A 21,477-nucleotide genomic window follows, 5' to 3' on the forward strand; every position below is an offset into this window, starting at 1 on the left:
GCTCTTTTCTTGCTGTAATTATCTATCCTTTCTTATTTAAGATTCCAATTATCACACATAGAACCAGCCTCCCTCCCTGAGTGATGAATAGCAGACACCCCCCAGAAGACCCTACACCCCTCTCAGCACCACCAAAATCATATCAAACAGGGGGGGTGCCGTCACCACACAAACATTTAATCCACAGCTTACACTAATTAAGCAGAAAGAGCACCAGGAGACACATCTCCCAACAGCAGGGGAAGGAAAGCAGGGGAAAGGGAGGACAAACACACACACACACACACACACTCCAAGGATATATTAAAAACTCACCACACCACTTGACTTTCCAGTTCCTGTTCGCGTCAACACCTCTGCAGTGATACTTGCGGTTTTTGGATCGGGTTTTCCTCCAGAAACGATCCTGGGGGGAAAATAATGAACTCTGTCACTGACTCAAAGTAGCTATGAATATACTAATAACATGTCACCTTAAATACACATGTTGGGTCAAATGTTAGCTAGGTGAGAGAGAGAGAGAGAGCGAGAGGGAAAGAGAGAGGGAGAGAGAGAGGGAGAGGGAGAGAGGGAAAGAGAGAGAGCGAGAGAGGGGGAGAGGGAAAGAGAGAGGGAGAGGGAGCGAGAGAGCGAGAGAGGGGGAGAGGGAAAGAGAGAGAGCGAGGGAGGGGGAGAGGGAAAGAGAGAGAGAGAGAGAGAGAGAGGGAGAGAGAGAGTTGTAGCTACCGTAGTCCAGCTGAAGATGTATCCATCCACGTTGAAGACAGGCATGATGTAGAAGTTGAGTTGGTTCATCAGTCGTCTCATCACAGAGTCATACTGGTAGGAATGCAGAGCCTACAACAACAACAGGCTTATATGAACATGACAGGTAAGATCACAATGAACCATAGGCTATATCTCTTCTTGCAACTGTTTTATTTCACCAGTTAGAATACTTTCCAGCTGGTGTATAATAAATCATGATTAATACTCCTAAGCAGTCTGTAAGTCTGAGGGTGGCAGAGGATCCACCAGTGATATCACACACCTGTGACTGAGCAGTACCACTGCTATAGAGGGCTACTAGAAAACCCTTATCATCATCCTCCTCATCGTTCTACAGCTGCACCATCGAGAGCATCCTGACCGGTTGCATCACCGCCTGGTATGGCAACTGCTCGGCATCTGACCGTAAGGCGCTACAGAGGGTAGCGCGTACGGCCCAATACATCACTGGGGCCAAGCTTCCTGCCATCCAGGACCTATGTACATGTACTAGGCTGTGTCAGAGGAAGGCCCAAAAATTTGTCAAAGACTCCAGTCAACCAAGTCATTGACTGTTTTCTCTGCTACCGTACGGCAAGCGGTACCAGAGCGCCAAGTCCAGGTCCAAAAGACTCCTTAATAGCTTCTACCCCCAAGCCATAAGACTGCTGAACAATTCATGAAATGCACTATTTACATTGACCCCCTCCTCCCTTTGTTTTTACACTGCTGCTACTCGCTGTTTGTTATTTATGCATAGTCACATTACCCCTTCCTATATGTGCAAATTACCTCGACTATCCGGTACCCTCTGTATAGAGCCTCATTACTGTTATTTAATCCTATTGTTTAAAAAATATATATAATTTAACCAGGTAATTTGACTGAGAACAGCAACAACCTGGGGGAACAGTTTCAGGGGAGACGAGGGGGGATGAATGAGCCTATTGTAAGTTGGGGATAATTAGGTGATCATGATGGTAAGAGGGACAGCTTGGGAATTTAGCCAGGACACCAGGTTTAACACCCCTACTCTTACGATAAGTGCCCTGGGATCTTTAGTGACCACAGAGAGTCAGGACACATGTTTAACATCCTATCCAAAAGACAGCACCCTACACAAATCACTGCCCTGGGGCATTGGGATATTTTTTTTTAGACCAGAAGAAAAGGTGCCTCCTACTGGCCCTCCAACACCACTTCCAGCAGCATCTGGTCTCCCATCCAGGAACTGACCAGGACCCACCCTGCTTAGCTTCAGAAGCAAACCAGCAGTGGGATGCAGGGTGGTATGCTGCTGCATTGTGTTACTTTCATTACATTTTTTACTTTAGTCTATTAAGCAAATCTTTTCTTAACTCTATTTCGTTGGTTAAGGGCTTGTAAGCATTTCACGTTATTTCATGGCGCATGTGACAAATAGAATTGTATTTGATTTGATCAGGAGTGTGTTAATGGCTCTTCCCCAGGCACGGTCCAGTGGAGGAACCTGCTCAGTAATCAGGCTCAGGCCGAGGTTAATCTGACTTTGTAGAGAGATGGAGCTCTGCCCCCCACTGGCCAAAAGGAAACATTACTATTATTGACTTAAACAGCACAGTGATCTGCTCCATTATAAAAGTCTGTTCTTGTACAAACTCTGGAAGTTTCTCAATACTGTCCTAGTACACACTCATCTGGAGCTGCATATCCCCCCTGCTAGACATGCACACGGCTTGCTATGTTCTAACAATGTTATAGTAAAGCTCTGACAATACAGGGTGGTTTGGGTTGATTTGCGGGGACTTAATTGTGTGTGACGCATTACTCTCCCTGCTCTCTGTCAAAATGGTTGTAATGGTTCCAAACTGAGAGAGGGTCCAGAGCAAAAGTAGAGAGATGTGTGTATGTGTGCCACCTTGCATCCAAATGCTGGCTTGCCTCTGAAGCTAAGCAGGGTGGGTCCTGGATGGGACACCAGATGGTGTTGGAGGGTCAGTAGGGGGCACTCTTCTCTCTGGTGTAAGGAGAACCCAGGGCAGTGAAGGGGACATTGCCCTGTGTAAGGTGCCTTCTTTCGGATGGGACGTTAAATGGGTGTCCTTACTCTCTGTGGTCATTAAAAATCCCATGGCACTTATTGTAAGAGTAGGGGTGTTAACCCTGGTGTCATGGCTAAATTACCAACATGGCCACCTAATCATCCCCCTAATTGGCATATATCACTCCTTACCTCTCCAGCTGATATGTGGTGAGTGTTCTGGCACAGAAATGGTTGCTGTGCATCACCCAGGTGGATGCTATTTTAGATTTAGGAGTTAGGGTTAAGGTTAGAATAAGGGTTTAGAGTTAGGCTTAGGGGAAATAGGGTTTTGAATGGGGATCAATTGTTTGTCCACAAAAAGTCCACACAAATACAGTAAGACATAGCTGTGTGTGTGTGTGGTAGTTTATGATAATTCGATGTGACTAAACCACAAGCGGTTCTGGGGGGGGGGGGACAGTGGCACTGTGACAACAATTTTGGACCCCCTTGTGGCCCCCCTAAATGTGGAGTATGAAATAATTTTTACATAACACATTTTTGCTATCGTTCTTTTTTTACATCCGTTATTAGACAGTGGCAACGAAGATGATTATGAACATGGTATTTTGCCTGCTAATGCCTGCAATGCAGGGAAGAAAACGATATGACAACAACGTCTAATGTAATTGGCCCCTCTAACAGTATAACTGGCCCCAGCTTGGCCTAGTTGAAATGGTCTAGAACCGCCACTGAACTAAACTTCTGCATTTGAGACCAAAACGTTACACAATGTTTCACATTGTTCAAATCTTGAACAGGCAAGCCCTCTGAACTGTCTGCAACATTGTGCAGCAACATTTGACAGATGTTCACTGTATTGACAAGGGAGTGTGACTGATGGTTGGCACTGTAGTTGATGCAATTGGTAGTGATTCAGCACCATAGACAGACAGCAGCATAGACAGACAGCAGCAGAGACAGACAGCAGCAGAGACAGACAGCAGCAGAGACAGCCAGCAGCAGAGACAGCCAGGCAGCAGCAGAGACAGCCAGGCAGCACCAGAGACAGACAGCACCAGAGACCGACAGCAGCAGAGACCTACAGCAGCAGAGACAGCAGCAGAAACAGGCAGCACCAGAGACAGGCAGCACCAGAGACAGACAGCACCAGAGACAGACAGCAGCAGAGACAGGCAGCAGCAGAAACATGCAGCACCAAAGACAGGCAGCACCAGAGACAGGCAGCAGCAGAGACAGACAGCAGCAGAGACAGACAGCAGCAGAGACAGGCAGCAGCAGAGACAGGCAGCACCAGAGACAGGCAGCACCAGAGACAGACAGCACTAGAGAGGCAGCACCAGAGAGGCAGCACCAGAGACAGACAGCAGCAGAGACAGACAGCACCAGAGACCGACAGCACCAGAGACCGACAGCACCAGAGACAGACAGCACAAGAGACAGGCAGCACCAGAGACAGACAGCACCAGAGACAGACAGCACCAGAGACAGGCAGCACCAGAGACAGACAGCACCAGAGACAGACAGCACCAGAGACAGGCAGCACCAGAGACAGGCAGCACCAGAGACAGGCAGCACCAGAGACAGACAGCAGCAGGGACAGACAGCAGCAGGCTGCAGCTTCCCCAGCTATGATTAATATCATAATAATATGACAATTAGCAGACGATTTTATCCAAAGTGACTTACAGTCATCTGTGCATACATTTTTACGTATGGGTGGTCCCGGGAATCGAACCCACTATCCTGGCATTGCAAACTTCATGGTTTACTAACTGGAGGCGTTCAACAACCAAAGTGTTGCTTAGGTTATTTTAGGTTGTGAAACAGCTCACATGTGGACGTATTTGACTGCAGTGCAACACATGATTAAAGGTTAACACTGTGATTTACAGTAAGAACGTAAGAGTTGCACAACTCCAGGCCTCTAGGACCACAGTCCTGCTGGTTTCTCCTCTTGGCACTTTACTAATCAATGCATGTTGTTGTTGGGCTGGCTCTCCCAGGATGAAATCAGTCTCTGATAAGAAAGCAAGGCCGAGCTGGCACTGCTGCCCTAAAGGACTGGAGTTGTCAAGGAAGGCCAAAGGAACGTACCTCTTTGACAAACCACTGGCAGAAGGCTGGTCCAATCCACTCCCTTGCATGGACCCCACAGTCTATCCACACTGCCTTCTTATAGGACCGTGTTCTCTTTCCTAGCTGACAGGACAGGACACCAGTCAGTTAACCAACAGTGTGTGTGTGTGTGTGTGTGTGTGTGTGTGTGTGTGTGTGTGTGTGTGTGTGTGTGTGTGTGTGTGTGTGTGTGTGTGTGTGTGTGTGTGTGTGTGTGTGTGTCTCCTACAGTACCTGAAGCACATAAAGGGGCCTGCCTTCATATGACCTCCCTATAGAGAACATGTCCACCAGGTGAGGATGGGTCCTGTTGATCTCAAACATCCAACTCTGGATCTGGGGAGAGAAACACAAGAAACAAAGAATTGAATGATGTGGTCATTCAGCCATTAGAATGAAGATAACAAGGCACCAGGCCATCCTATCAGCTCTATAACACTAGACCTACACATCACACTTTAACTCTGTGAAACAACTCATTTCACGCTAGGCAGCACGGCAATGAATCTTAGTTGTAGCTGATTCCATGGGGGAATCAGCCCGCATGCACGCGCACACACACACACACACACACACACACACACACACACACACACACACACACACACACACACACACACACACACACACACACACACACACACTAATATAAAAGTTCAATTCCTTCCATGTGTTTTCACACCCACTCAATAACCCCCATGCTTTCCCTTACTCTAACACACTATACAGACGCTTAATCTAACAGTCCTGGATGACGGAGGTGATGGAGATGGAAGTATTTCCACCTCTCTGGAATGGTATGTACATTATGGCCCTGCTACACAGAGATTGTACAGATGGTGAATGTAAATGAATGTTTCCTGTGTCTGTGTGTGTGTGTGTGTGTGTGTGTGTGTGTGTGTGTGTGTATGTGTCTCCTGTGCGTGAGGATAGGTTCAAAGCTGTGTAATGATAATGATAGGTTGCTGAAGTCTTACTGAAAGGCTCCCTGGTTCCCCCTATCTCACAGTGGAATGCATGCGGACCGTGGCACTGGGGCATACAGATTCAAGATTCAGGGGGCCAGAGGCAAATGCACACATCTCAAAGACTCCTAGTTGTACTGTACTGAACTGAAAAGTGTGTGTGTGTGTGTGACTGTGTTAGTGTGTGTGTACAAATCTAAACAGTGTGTTATCGTGTGAGCAACGGAGTAAATGAGAGTGTGTGTGGGTGTCCCACCTACCTCCTCCAGAGAGTGGTACACCTCATAGTCATATTGGGATTCAGACCTCCTCTTGCGGGAAGAGCCATATCCAGTCTGCTTTTCAATTTCCTTCTGAAGGTTAGATATGAACACCCTGTAGAGAGAGAGAGGGGGGGGGATAGAGAGAGAGGCAGAGAGAGAGGCAGAGAGAGAGAGAGAGAGAGAGAGAGAGAGAGAGAGAGAGAGAGAGAGAGAGAGAGAGAGAGAGAGAGAGAGAGAGAGACAGACAGACAGACAGGAGAGAGAGAGAGAGAGAGAGAGAGAGAGAGAGAGAGAGAGAGATACAGACAGGAGAGAGAGAGACGAGTGTGAGTCTGATGGGTACATTGTTTTATGGGAAACATTTTTCCTGAAAAGTCCTTTCTTGTCTTGGTATTTCTATGAGCCAAAATACAGAGAAACGATTGAAACAAAAATAAAAAGACCTTGGTGTTTCAGCTTTGGATAACTGCAAGTACAAGAAGCTTTGGGGGTGTGATTTTAGTATAGATGAGTTTCCTTTTATCATCAGTTTGCTTATTCAAGTGAGAAAAAAATGCAGAGAGAGCAGAGACTTTGGCCTTGTGTGGAGAGACAGCTTGTAGACAGTGCTATTGTGTGTGAGTGTAAGAGCTCAGCAACCCTCTGGAAGTAAATCAACCTCTGCTGTCCATGAAGACAAAATGTGTTCTATTTGATGAGTCACATTCTTCTGTCACTTATTTGGTCAACTATTCTCATAGCACCAGAGAAGGTTACATCTGTCTTTGCTATTTTTTCAGAGAACTTTCTTTCTCTTCAAAAATGAGTACGTTTTGAAGATTATTGTCATACACTAGCTTAGCTCACATTAATGAGAAAACTGAAAACTGTGGACAGAAATTCAAGTGGTTGAAAGCGTGGCATTTTAGGAATCCCTACACACAATTGTATTTCCCCAGCTACGATTTGATATTTTATTCCCCTCTCATATGAACCCATCACTGATAGCTTTTCTCCTCTAAAACAGACTCTCTCAGACTGTACATAAAGAAACCCATCAACTCACCAGCCTCCCCTACCCAGACAATATAAAATAATATATATCTGAACAGTCAAAGGAAGGAGAGAGAGAGAGAGAGAGAGAGAGAGAGAGAGAGAGAGAGAGAGAGAGAGAGAGAGAGAGAGAGAGAGTCTTCCCTGAGGATAGGGATGACAATGATAAACTCCATCATTTTAATGTTGATTGTGATGATTGATGGGAAGAAAATATGAAATGGGGAGCGGTGAGTCGGGAGGGTAGTCTCTAAGCCCTTACTTAAAATATATGTGTTCCTTCTGGAGGCATGCACGAAGCCCTCGCGTGTTGTTCCGTCTCACATGCACGTCCACGGTGGCGTTGTGTCGGATCAGAGAGGCACTGTTGGGCTGCCACAGATCCACCTGAGAGACAGTGAGAGAGTTAGTTATAGTGGAATGAACATGGACACATGCCTATAAACACAGACATGGCAAGACATTCACCACCCAAACAACCTTGCTTCCCTTGATGAACCCACAGTTCTGAACAGAAATACGTTGGCCCATCCCCTGAATGAATGACTTTAGCTTCCTCCTGCTAATAAACCCAGGGCTTCTGGGGAGATGGACAATAGCACAGCTTTAACATTCAAGGCTGTTCTCCACAGCACACTGTGACCTGGAGTCTAGATCAATCTTATGGCTTAAGGCTTGATGGGTCTGTCCAGCAGGTCAATATTGCTCTCCGAGTAAAGTGTGAGGGAATGTTGATGACTACACACACAGACACAGACACACACACACACACACACACACATGAAAATGCGCACGCACGCACATACACACACCCCCACACACACACACCACATAGACACACACACACATGCGCACACCCACCCACCCACACACACACACCACAAGTCCCTATTACAGTTTTTTACAATCACTTTGGCACTAATTTCAGAACCTTGATGTAATTTTTCAAAACTCTAGACACAAAACTCACAACCGATGGTCAAAATGCTAATTTTTCTAAACTCTAACACCTTTTCCAATTGCTTGGATACAATACACATAAAGCTAAGATCATTTGTTAATTGAACTAAAATCACCTGTTCAAAATGACACAACTTAACATCAAAGTATTACCATTTCAAAATGCAATTCACCCATTATATCTGAGATGACTGTCTATTCACTTCATTTCAATGATCTATCAATTGATACAACTAAAAAAATGATAAGCAACTGTTGCATTACTCTTACAGTTTTTGTCAATTGCTAACATGCATTGGTCAACACTGAAGTCACATTGTCAAAACTCTTTACACAGTCAGCGAAACAGAAGTGCATGTGGACCAAACTGTGAATCATTTTTCATTGCTTTCACACAAAATGCATTCAATGACCACATTCTCCAAAATCCATGAACTCTTTTCTCATTCATACTCCACCACCTGCAAAACTATATAAAGTCGGAAGTTTACATACACCTTAGCCAAATACATGTAAACTCAGTTTTTCACAATTCCTGAAATTTTATCTCAGTAAAAATTCCCTGTCTTAGGTCAGTTAGGATCACCACTTTATTTTAAGAATGTGAAATGTCAGTGTTCGAGCCGATGTGGACATATTTGTATAAAAGACAGAACATACAGAGCTCCATGTACATTTGTGTAAATATATTAAATATTAACAGTTTTTCTCCATTGGCTTGGCTCATTTCTTGAAACAGAAATTACATTCTCAAAACTCTAAGATCATTTGGCAAAACAGTCTTACAGTTCAGCACAACACTATAGCTCACTTGCAAAAGCTCATGTCTCTCCTAAAACTGTTCACTCATGCTTCAAAACTAAATTCCTTTCCCATATAAAGAGTCAGTGCCACGAAAATGGCAAAGATCCTTCTCAATTGCTTTGGCTCATTTCTTGAAACAGACCGGACGTTCTCAACACTCTTGGTGCTTTAACCAAAACTACATTTCCTTCTCATTTAAACAGTCAGTGCCCCCAAAATGCTTCGTCCCTTTGGCATTGTGTAAGCACTGCAAGTCAAAATGTTCAGATGTTTTGTCACTATGGCAGAGGACCATTGAAATATCCCTCATGTCCACCTTTCAGTCTTAGCCCAGTCCTTCATTGACAATGGTTACTGTACTGTTTTTTGTCCAGCTAACAGAATACAATTGTGTATAAAACTGAAAAAAAGAAATAGGATTTTAGGGTAAGAGTAGCCTCCAAGGTTCGACATCACACATTGCACTCATACTGCCAAGGAAATTGTAACCATTATCATTCACACACATAAAGTAACTTCCATACATCAGAGTAAAAAGAAAATGTATACAGCATAATATACTGTAATATAAACACACAAACAAAAAACAATGAAAATGATATGCAGCCTACAGTGCTGTAAATAAAGCTGGAGTTTCACAACTAACAGTTCTTCACTGGTCGCTGTCCTCACCCTCCCTCTCCTGGCCACCATCCTCACCCTCCTGGCCATCCACACGCTGCTGTCTGTCTGGCCACAGATTCTCCTCCACATCACAGCGTATATTCTCCCTTGCGATGCAACGAGGGAAGAAACGGCGTGCATGTCGCAACCATCCCCTACACTGATCTCCTGTAATATCCTCACACGCAGCGTCCATTGCATGGAGCAGGGACCTCTGATCTTGAGCCCGATGCTCATACACTCTCCACCTCCAAGCGGAGAAATACTCCTCAATAGGGTTGAGGAAAGGAGAGTAAGATGGTAGGAACACCATGACCATCCTTGGATGAGTAGTGAACCAGGCCCTGATGAGCGGGCCACGGTGGAAATTCACATTGTCCCATACAATGACATATTGTGGTAGGTGAGGCCCTACGAGACCTCTCTCATTTTCAGGGATCAAATCAAAATGAAGGCGGTCCAAGAAGATGAGGAGCTTCTGTGTATTGTATGGGCCAAGACTGGGGATGTGAGTGGCCACACCATTCTCAGATATGGCAGCACACATAGTTATATTGCCCCCTCGCTGGCCTGGGACATCCGCCGTGGCCCGGTGGCCAATAATATTACGGCCACCGGCCACTCGGCCACTTACACTCACCGGCCACTTTACTAGGTACACCTATCTAGTACTGGGTAGGACCCCCTTTTGCCTCCACAACAACCTGAATTATTCACGGTGCTGTACGTTAAGAGATGCCCTTCTGCACACCACTGTTTTAAACAGCTGTTATTTGAGCATTTGTGGCCTTTCTGTTAGCTTGAATGAGTCTGAACATTTTCCTCTGACCTCTCTCATTAACAAGGGGTTCTTGCCCACGGAAGTGCCACTCACTGAATGTGTTTTGTTTATCGCACCATTCTCTGTAAACTCTAGAGACTGTAGTGCGTAAAAATCCCAGGAGGGTAGCTGTTTCTGAGATGCTGGAACCACGTGTGGCACCAACAATCATACCACGGTCAAAGTTGCTTAGATTATGCATCTTCCCCATTCTAATGTTTGGTTGAACAACAACTAAAGCTCTCTACTCTACATACGGAGTTGCAGGCAGCCACATGATTCCCTGTTCGAAGGAGCAGGCTATTTGCGTTAACTTCTTTGGGATAGGGGGCGGTATTTTGACATCCGGATGAAAAGCGTGCCCAAAGTAAACTCCCTGCTACTCAGGCCCAGAAGCTAGGATATGCATATAATTTGGATAGAAAACACTCTAAAGTTTCTAAAACTGTTAAAATTATGTCTGTGAGTATAACAGAACTTATTTGGCAGGCGAAACTCCGAGGACAAACCATTCAGGATTTTCTTTTTGTTCACTGTTTTCAATTGCTTTTCTATGGTAAACTAGATTTATGAGGGACCTGGTTGCAGTTCCTATGGCTTCCTATGGCTTCCACTAGATGTCAACAGTGGACTCTTTTTTTGGGGGGGGGGGCACTTTTGATTTTATCCGCTATTGAACACAGTATATTCCGTGTTAAATTTTATCGATTATTTACGTTTTAGGATACCTAAGGATGGATTAGGAAAGTTGTTTAAAATGTTTGAGCAAAGTTTACAGGTAACTTATTAGATCATTTGTAGTCATGTTGGGCGAGTTGGAACCGGTGTTTTTCTGAATCAAACGCGTCAAATAAATGGACATTTTGGGGATATAAAAAAGGAGTTTATCGAACAAAAGGACCATTTGTGATCTGTTTCTGGGACATATTGGAGTGCCAACAGAAGAAGATCTTCAAAGGTAAAGCATGAATTATATCGTTATTTCTGACTTTTGTGTCGCCACCTGCCTGGTTGAAAATGATTGTTATGCATTTGTATGGTGGAGTGCTGTCCTCAGATAATCGCATGGTTTGCTTTCGCCATAAAGCCTTTTAGAAATCTGACATGGCTGGATTAACAAGAAGTTAAGCTTTATTTTGGCTAGGTGGGACGGTAGCGTCCCACCTGACCAACATCCAGTGAAAGTGCAGGGTGGCAAATTCAAACTACAGAATTGTAAATATTTAAAATTCTTGAAATTACACATGCATATTTACAATTATGTAGTTTGAATTTGGCGCCCTGCACTTTCACTGGATGTTGGTCAGGTGGGACGCTACCCTCCCACCTAGCCTAGTTAACATGCAGGTGTACCTAATAAAGTGAGTATGTATGCTGGCTCTTGTAAATGCTTTTCCAATAAAAATGAATCAACCAAACCCCAGAAGATCAACCGTGGCCTCAATCATCAGAACTTTCCGCAATGAGAACCTGTAAGTCTTCAGCATGCACTAAACATTAGGCTACTCTCAATTGTCAAATGACTGTATACTGCATGCCAATGTGTACTACAGAGTAGGTGATGTGACTAAATGTATTCTTACTGTAGTTTTCCCTACAGAGACTAATTTTCCCTGCAGAGACTAGGCCAAATAGGGGAGGCAGTGGCAAAATTCTGACTGACCAACAAGAGTGGGCTGTGGTCAATTTGGTTCGGGACAGAAATTATATTCGCCTTACAGAAATTCGGCAGCACATCTTGGACAATGACGACATGTTCAACAATGTGGAAGCCATAAGTTTGCCGACTATTGCACGCATGCTGTAAAAGCACCAGGTGTCTCTAAAACAGCTATACCGTGTGCCTTTTGAAAGAAATGCAGACAGTCAAGCAACTGAGGACTGAGTATCTTCAGGTATGTTCAGTTTCAAGATGCCAATTTGTGAAAAATTCCCCAAAAGTTCTACATCATTGTAATCAGTAATTCTCTATCCAAAATGTATTTTTAGAGGGTGATGGAGCTGGATGCTGACGAAAACCATCACAAATTCCTATTTTTTGGACGAGGCAGGCTTCAACCTGGCCAAGAAAAGGAGGAGAGGTCGGAATTTCATTGGTCAGTGGGCAACCATCCAAGTACCTGGACAACGTGGGGCCAACATCACCATGTGTGCAGATATATCAGAAGATGGTGTGGTGGGACAGACCTCATATTGGATCATATAATGCAGCTCTCCTTGTAACCTTCCTTGATGAGCAACATCAGGTCTGTAGAGCTGATGGCGTGACCAATGTCATTGTGTGGGATAATGTCAGGTTGCACCATGCTCAAATGGTGCATGCATGGTTTCAGGCCCATCCACAATTTACCACCCTGTACTTACTCCATACTCTCCTTTCCTTAACTCGATTGAGTAATTCTTCTCCACATGGAGGTGAAAGGTATATGATAGGTGCCCTCACAAACAAGCCACCCTTCTCCAGGCCATGGATGACGCATGCAATGACATCACGGCAGACCAGTGCCAGGCCTGGATTCGCCATGCCCGAAGATTCTTCCCAAAATGTTTGGCTAATGAAAACATCCATTGTGATGTGGATGAAAACCTCTGGCCAAATCCACAAGACAGGGTTGATGGAAATATAGAAGTACAGTAATCAATTCTATGTTTTACTGTAGTTTTTTTCTTTTTTGCTTTGATTCAAAGAAACCTATTTTGTAACGTCCGTCGTTGAAGGTAGACCAAGGCACAGCGTGTGTTGGGTTCATCATATTTTATTTAACGGTGAACCAGCAAAAACCAAAACAAGAAACAACGAACGAAAAGTTGTACAGGCTACTCACAGCAATACAAAAACAAGATCCCACAAACACAGGTGGAAAGAAGGCTGCCTAAGTATGGGTCCTAATCAGAGACAACGATAGACAGCTGCCTCTGGTTAGGAACCATACTCCGCCCAACACAAAGAAATACAAAACATAGAATGCCCACCCCACACCCTGACCTAACCACATAGAGAAACAAACCCTCTCTCTCAGGTCAGGGCATGACATATGTTGTGATTTTACTGTATGTCATCAATACATTTCAGATTTTGTTCAATGATTCCACTGTGTCTGTAGTATTCTCTCTACTAGTCCTTTTACAGTGATTTATTTACGTGTAGTACCATAATGAAACATGTATCACATATTTTGTACTACATTATTTAATGATTGTATGAACAACTACACAGTTAAACTATCTTCTGTGTGGGTGATCTAAATGAATGTTCCAATGGTATTTCATGATAAATGAGTTATTTGAACCAATGATTCTGCAAGTGCAAGGTTTCTTTAAAGATATGAATGCACAATGCAATGTTTAGAACATTGGATAGCCTGTGTTACAAGTGATGACCATTGCGAGTTTTGTGTCTAGAAAAATGACCACATGGTTCTGAAATCAGTGCCAAAGTGATTGTAAAAAAACTGTAACAGCCCAGTCAAGCCATTCCCTCTGCCTCCAACATCCCACACCCTGCTGTTTGTCCCCAGGTTAGCAGCAAAGCCTTCTTTCAGCTCCTGCCAACAGATAGGCCTGCTGGCTGGAGCTGGTATAACCTATCCTTTAGCCAGCTATTAGCAGCCAAATAAACACATGTCGACCTTGGACCAGCCATTGATGCTCTCCTTCACCAAGGCTTTATGTAAAGACAATACCAGCCTTGCTCTAAAATTAAACTTTTTTGGGAGCATGAATCAGCGATTCAGTTATTTGCTGTGACTGGAACTGAGCGTCTCATAGTGCCAGCTGGCTCTGGTTTCAGCACGGGAGTAGAATCCTACAGACTGGTACAAACCCCTATTAACAGACCGATTAGTTTAATGGTTAACAGAAAGCCATGCACCCGCTTTGAAGTAAACGGTATAGAATGGCATGGTGTCCTCAGCTTTTCTCTGCTACTCCCAGCCAACATAAATGGGTAGGGTCAAAGGCCTCATTTCCAAATGGCTAAGAGCACCATTGTTACAGTAAATGTTTCCACATCTTCATCTCTTTGTTGGTCTCACAAATCAAACAGCCAAGTATCACTTGTGTATCACTATCAGAGAACATGGTTCAGTCTTAATGAGGCCCTTGTAGGTTTTCTGTAATTGTTTACAGAAAAGGCTCTTATAGATGCATTCCTTGGCTCCATTAGGAAATAGAATTCCCATTGATTAGATCCTTTATGATTTGATTGTTTACGCAATTTGCGGTTATAGGATACCTTTAAATTGAGGGAGTTGTGTTATGGTTCATGGCAATGATGGCATGGAGTTAAGGAAGCTACTGGGCCTACAGTAGAGATTAGTTCAGTCCTGAAACATACTGTAGACATGTCGGCCTCAACACAAGGCAACTAAGGTGAAATTCTATTGGAGAATTTGTGCTTCAGGAGAAGCTAGACAGATCTATCAAAAGACATAGTGTAACGCCCTGGCCATAGAGAGGTTTTTGTTCTCTATTTTGGTTAGGCCAGGGTGTGACCAGGGTGGGTATTCCATGTCATTTTTTCTATGTTTTATATTTCTTTGTTTTGGCCGGGTATGGTTCTCAATCAGGGACAGCTGTATATCGTTGTCTCTGATTGGGAGCCATACTTAGGCAGCCTGTTTTCCTTTGGGTTTTGTGGGTGGTTAATTTCTGTTTAGTGTTGCTTACCTGACAGAACTGTTTGGCTGTCGTTTTTTTGTTTCTTTGTTTATGTGTTCTCAGTACAATAAATACATGATGAGCACTCAACACGCTGCGCCTTGGTCTACTCCCTTCGACAGCCGTTACAGAACCACCCACCAAAAGAAGACCAAGCAGCGTGGATCGGAGCACCGGGGAGAAGGATGGACATGGAAGTCGGAACGTCGATTCTGGGAGGACAAGTTAAGGGAGCTACAGGAACCTGAGAGGCAGCCCCAAAAAAAGTTTTGGGGGGGGCACACGGGGAGTTGGGGTAAGTCAGGTTGGAGACCTGAGCCAACTCCCCGTGCTTATTATGGGGAGCGACGGATCAAGCAGGCACCCTGTTATGCTGAGTTACGCTCAGGTGCGCAGCTATAGCCCGGTGCGGTCGATACGGGCTCCTCAGCGTTGCCGTGCTAGAGTTGGCACTCAGCCAGGGAGAAGTGCGCCGGCGCAGCACATCTGGCCACCAGTGCGTCTCCTAGGTCCAGCCTACCCTGTGCCTGCTCTATGCACGGCAGCCATCATTCCCCAGCACAGCCCAGTTCGCCCTGTGCCAGCGCTCCGCACATGCCGGGCTATAGTGACCATCCAGTCAGGACGGTGTGTGCCAGCCCTGAGCTTCAGATCTCCGGTACGCCTCCATAGCCCAGTACGTCCTGTTCCTGCTCCTCGCACTAGCCCTGAGGTGCGTGTTACCAGTCTGGCACCTCCAAAGCCAGTCCCACGCATCAGGCCTCCAGTGCGCCTGTCCAGCCCAGTACGTCCTGTTCCTGCTCCTCGCACTAGCCCTGTGGTGCGTGTTACTAGTCTGGCGCCTCCAAAGCCAGTCCCACGCATCAGGCCTCCAGTGCGCTTGCCCAGTCCAGTACGTCCTGTTCCTGCTCCTCGCACTAGCCCTGAGGTGTGCGTTACCAGTCTGGCACCTCCAAAGCCAGTCCCACGCATCAGGACTCCAGTGCGCATTCCCTGTCCGGAGCCGCCAGAGTCGCCCGCCTGTCCGGAGCCGCCAGAGTCGCCCGCCTGTCCGGAGCCGCCAGAGTCGCCCGCCTGTCCGGAGCCGCCAGAGTCGCCCGCCTGTCCGGAGCCGCCAGAGTCGCCCACCTGTCCGGGGCCCGCTGCGAGGGTCCCCAGTCCGGGGTCGGCGGCGAGGGTCCCCACTCCAGAGGCGCCACCTAAGTAGGTCAAGGTGGAGCGGGGTCCACGTCCCGCACCAGAGCCGCCACCGTAAGGAAGGCCCACCCGGACCCTCCCCTTTAGAGTCAGGTTTTGCGGCCGAAGTCCGCACCTTTGGGGGGGGTACTGTCACGCCCTGGCCATAGAGAGGTTTTTGTTCTCTATTTTGGTTAGGCCAGGGTGTGACTAGGGTGGGCATTCTATGTCCTTTTTTCTATGTTTTGTATTTCTTTGTTTTGGCCGGGTATGGTTCTCAATCAGGGACAGCTGTATATCGTTGTCTCTGATTGGGAGCCATACTTAGGCAGCCTGTTTTCCTTTGGGTTTTGTGGGTGGTTAATTTCTGTTTAGTGTTGCTTACCTGACAGAACTGTTTGGCTGTCGTTTTTTTGTTTCTTTGTTTATGTGTTCTCAGTACAATAAATACATGATGAGCACTCAACACGCTGCGCCTTGGTCTACTCCCTTCGACGGCCGTTACACATAGCACTCTGTGGTCTCAGTATCAACAATTCAAAGGGCAAAGCACTAAAGGAAACATCTTTCCACTAGTATCTGAATGATGGCACAAACATATTTGGAGTCCAAACCTTCTGTCTCTCTGTGGACTGGCACCCGTAGATGTGAATCAACAATTGAATGTATGTGACACTCCTCTCTCTATTTGACCCCAGTCTCTACCTGAAGGTTAAAAGTGTGACTTTGGCATGAGGTCGTCACGGCGGAGCACGGCTAAACTAATGAAAACACATCTCAGCAGCAGCTGTCTAAACAGTAGCTACCATCTCCAGGCTCTCCTTATCCACTGGCCCTCCTTAGACAAAGACTCAGGCCAGACCAAGACCAACATGTGGGAACCACCAAATGATGTCCGGTTATTTAGCCATCAGTACAATAAATCACTACTTTTTGGGTCTATTTACTTTTTCCCCTCTCTGTCCCTCATTTCCTCTCTGAGTTAGTCTTTCTGGTTGTCAGAACAGTTCAGCCCAACCCTGAACCCTAATAGACTTGGCCAAGGATAACTATAACAGCCCAAACACCTCCCAACAGAACCCAAACAGTCAGACATACAGTACTTCAGACACTAGCAAATAGCCATATCAGTGATATACTACCCAATACAGGCCAAAACAACTAAAGACAGCCCAACATTGGCAAACACTGTTCAACATATCCCACCACTGCTCAAAACATGCTACACAAAAAGTGGAATGGCTGTATCTAATGTGAATTTATCAATTCAACACAGTTTTCATATATTAACCACCACCCAGGCAGGTTCCACCTCATTTTCATACTCCACTAATAACATCAGTCCTTCTGCTGGGAGTTTATCTCAAGGGAAGGAAAGTGCAGGAAGGTTGTCGTTTTTCCTGGCATTGCTGTGTAATTGTTCCCAAATGGGATTGGGAATGTCACAGGCCACAGGAAACTCCTTCTCGCCTTGTCCGAGGAGCCTGCAGGTTTTTCCAACGGCAACAGTCCATGAACCAGATATCTTTCTTACTTGCATGAACTGCAACATCTGCCTCTCTATAAAATGTGTCAGAAGAAGAATGTCTAGTACACTGACTACAGTATGATCACCGTGGTTCTCTATTGATGGTAAACAGTGAACGTTTTATCATGGCCTATTGTCCCTTCCTGGTGAAGCTACAGTATTGATGGAGACTCAATCTAAACATCCCTCCCCATTATGTAAATATAAAGATACTTCATCTCTCCCTCACTCTCAGACTGCAGAGCTCACTGAAGTAGAACAGGGGCCTCTTCTTCTCTCATAGAAACAGACATGGTCTGACGGTGGACGGCTCCCTCTCCCAGTCTCCCTGTCTCAGTAAAGAGGTTCTCTCAAGAGAGATAGAGAGAGAGAAACCGCTCAATCTGCATAACACTGTTGTTCTGACAGAGTAATCTCCCTCGGCTCGTAACTCAAGTTGACACGTTGACTCCGGGAAATATGATCATCAACACTGTGTCATAATCATCAGAGATGATGAGTGGGTTAATTACTCTCTCTCTCTCTGTGTGTGTGTGTGTATGTGTGTGTGTGTGTGTGCACGCGTGCACTCGTGTGTGTGTGTACGTGTGTTTTTGTGTGAAGAAAGAGAGAGGGTGAGACTATTAAAGACAGGACATCATTACCTTGATGTTTCCCAGGAGTTTCTTGAGCTCCTGAACCTCCCCCTCGTTGCTGGGAGTTATCCTGAAGACTTGATCACTGAAGAAGCAGAGGGAAGGAGTTAAGTAACATGTATGCATTTCTTTTCTATTTGCTGAAGGGAGGACTGGCCATTGTACATTATTACTAGTATACTGTATAACTACAACAGAGTTTTCTTATTTCTTATTTTTTATAAAAGACTGTAAAAACACCTGCAAATCAACTCCAATGTATTTACATTTTGGAAATCTATTCCAAACTATTTCCACGCATAATACAAATGTAAGCAAGATTTTAATTGATTATGTCTTAGCCAAACAATATATCTGTTTGGGCTTCTTGCGGTCAATTTGCACTCTACAAATTATTTGTAATTATGTTCAGGTCACCTAACAATCCCCTTACGAAAAATGTATCCACCGCTACAAAAAAATGACAATTAATTATAAACCACATAATAATTCACATTTCCTGTTACTGCAGGATTATTTTCCTGCTGTAGGAGATGGCTCAAATGAAGATCCTATACCTTATCTAACTACCTTGTAGGATCTACCTATCTATTTAAACTATGTCTGGAAGTAGACATAATCTGTCCCCGATACTAACCACAGTCAGGATTAAGTTGAGCAAGATTTAAAATGACTAAAAGCACCTCACTCTATGACATTTCTCAGCCATACAGTAGACAGAGTTAATGCAGTCTCCCTTTTGTACATGACTGGAGAATGACACTTAATTGTGAGAGATGATTCAGCAAGGTTAAGGAAAGGGCTGGGTCCTGTTTTAGTGTGACGGAAGGGATGGATGACAGGGTCAAACCAGTGGTGAACAATCAAATCAAATCAAAATGCATTTGTCACATGCTCCGAATACAACAGGTGTAGAACTTACAGTGAAATGCGTACTTACAAGCCCTTAACCAACAATGCAGTTATTAGAAAAATAATAAATAAGTAAAAAATAGAAAATAAAAGTAACAAATAATTGAACAGCAGCAGTAAAATAACAATAGCGAGGCTATATACAGGGGGTACCGGTACAAAGACAATGTGCGGGGGCACCGGTTAGTCGAGGTAATTGAGGTAATATGTACATATAGGTAGAGTTAAAGTGACTATGCATAGATAATAAACAGAGAGTAGCAGCAGCATGGGGGGGCAATGAAAATAGTCTGGGTAGCCCTTTGATACGCTGTTCAGGAGTCTTATGGCTTGGGGGTAGAAGCTGTTAAGAAGCCTTTCGAACCTAGACTTGGAGCTCTATGACTAGGGTGGTTGGAGTCTTTGACAATTTGTAGGGCCTTTCTCTGACACCGCCTGGTGTAGAGGTCCTGGATGGCAGGAAGCTTGGCCCCAGTGATGTACTGGGCCGTACGCACTACCCTCTGTAGTGCCTTGCGGTCGGAAGCCGAGGAATTTGGCTGACAGACAGTGCAGTGCTACAGCGTTTTGTGTTACACACAGGTGATGGGATGGGACACAGGTTTGTTATTACAACACATCATTAAATTGAGACAGATGAGAATCAGGAGTCTTAAATAACATGAACCTATATTAAAACATAATATAGAGAATGTTATCTCTGGTAACTTTCCAAAAGGATATCCTACTGAAAATAAAATGATGCTGACATCTAAAATATAATTTCCCCCTCCAGAAACGAGCCCAATAACATATTGGTCCATAATATCAGGCAAGTGTGCTATTTAGCAATACTCAGTATCACCTGATGTGGCCCAACTGATGCAGCATAGTTGCTAGGAATAAATAGGCAGAGGGTAGCCCATCTGCATTTACCTCACTGGGCTAATCATTAGCAAGATCACAAACTCTAACGTCTAAACATTAGGCTATCTTGTTGCTAGTTACAGTATAGCAGCATAATGATGACTCGAATGTCCCCCCAAAAAAACATTCCACTGGCACTCAGCTAACCAAGGATCATGTAGGCTACTGTGAATATAATATAAGCCTACCTGTTACACATGACTCAGGTTACATTTCAACGCCATTGGAGCCCGCTAACGTGCATAAACCAACGCCGCTGCTAGAACTAAAATGGTGCATTTTACACATTTGTTGGATTTGAGAAACAAGTGTAGCTTAGTAGAAAGCTAGAAAGCTCAGTGATCCTCATCAACAGTGGCCATCAAAACTGCTTTCAAAGGTGTGTTTCCCGTGACTGCATTAAGAATGTTGAATGGCTACAATGACTGGGCATCACAGGAGGTTGGTGGCACCTTAATTGGGGAGGACGGGCTCATGGTAATGGCTGGAGCGGAATAGGTGGAATGGTATCAAATACATCACACACATTGTTTTTATGTGTTTGATGCCATTCCATTCGCTCCGTTACAGACATTATTGTGTGCCGTCCTCCCCTCTGCAGCCTCCTGTACTGGGCATGCATATTTCTCTCCCTGGCAATTTGAATGCTCCTTGAGAGGAATATTATTTTCTTGCATAGAATGCGACAGGCTGAACAATTGGTAAACTATTCTACTATGGGGTTGTCTGATTTTTCTGTTGCTTAGCCTACTTGTGTTGTTGGCTGTGGGAAATTAAATGTGGACAACAATCTTTCATTAGATAGATCAAATAGGCTAACGAAAGGTAACGGATCTCAGCTCCACCCGGGTCTCATTTGGGCTAGAGACAAGCGGTTTGGGCTGCGGTTTGGGCTAGAGACAAGCGGTTTGGGCTAGAGACAATCGGTTTGGGCACGCGGTTTGGGCTAGAGACAAGCGGTTTGGGCTAGAGACAAGCGGTTTTCTGAAATGTAAAGTGTAACCATAACGGTCAGGGAGATGTGCTCTATAATAGGCCCTACTCACAGGCTGCGGTAGGCTACAGCGAAGCCTAATCAGACTTGCCCGTGCTCATGGTTCTCACAGGTGAGGTCAGGTGCAAAGGAAAGTGAACACTTCAGTGAAGAGAGGCATTTACAAAGTACTATGTGGAAGGGGAATTTGATATTTCAAAGTGGCCTCCTATTGGTCAGATTTCGTCTTGTATTCCCATTGTGATTTGTCCCTGAACACATAGGAGACCATT

General features: G+C 45.0%; 1 protein-coding gene across 1 annotated transcript in view; it reads right to left on the reverse strand.

The window, feature by feature from the left end:
• The window catches only part of LOC115195516 (carboxypeptidase A6-like), a 45,838-nt gene that overhangs the window by 5,006 nt on the left and 19,355 nt on the right, over positions 1-21,477 (reverse strand). The window contains exons 2-8 of the mRNA XM_029755421.1: positions 18,403-18,478; positions 7,411-7,535; positions 6,114-6,228; positions 5,123-5,224; positions 4,868-4,972; positions 727-837; positions 316-406 (exon numbers count right to left, since the gene is read on the reverse strand). Of these exons, the coding sequence (XP_029611281.1) occupies positions 316-406; positions 727-837; positions 4,868-4,972; positions 5,123-5,224; positions 6,114-6,228; positions 7,411-7,535; positions 18,403-18,478 (725 nt within the window). The remainder of the gene's footprint in view (positions 1-315; positions 407-726; positions 838-4,867; positions 4,973-5,122; positions 5,225-6,113; positions 6,229-7,410; positions 7,536-18,402; positions 18,479-21,477) is intronic.

The sequence above is a fragment of the Salmo trutta genome, chromosome 6, assembly GCF_901001165.1.
Source record: "Salmo trutta chromosome 6, fSalTru1.1, whole genome shotgun sequence".
Classification (NCBI taxonomy): Eukaryota; Metazoa; Chordata; class Actinopteri; order Salmoniformes; family Salmonidae; genus Salmo; species Salmo trutta.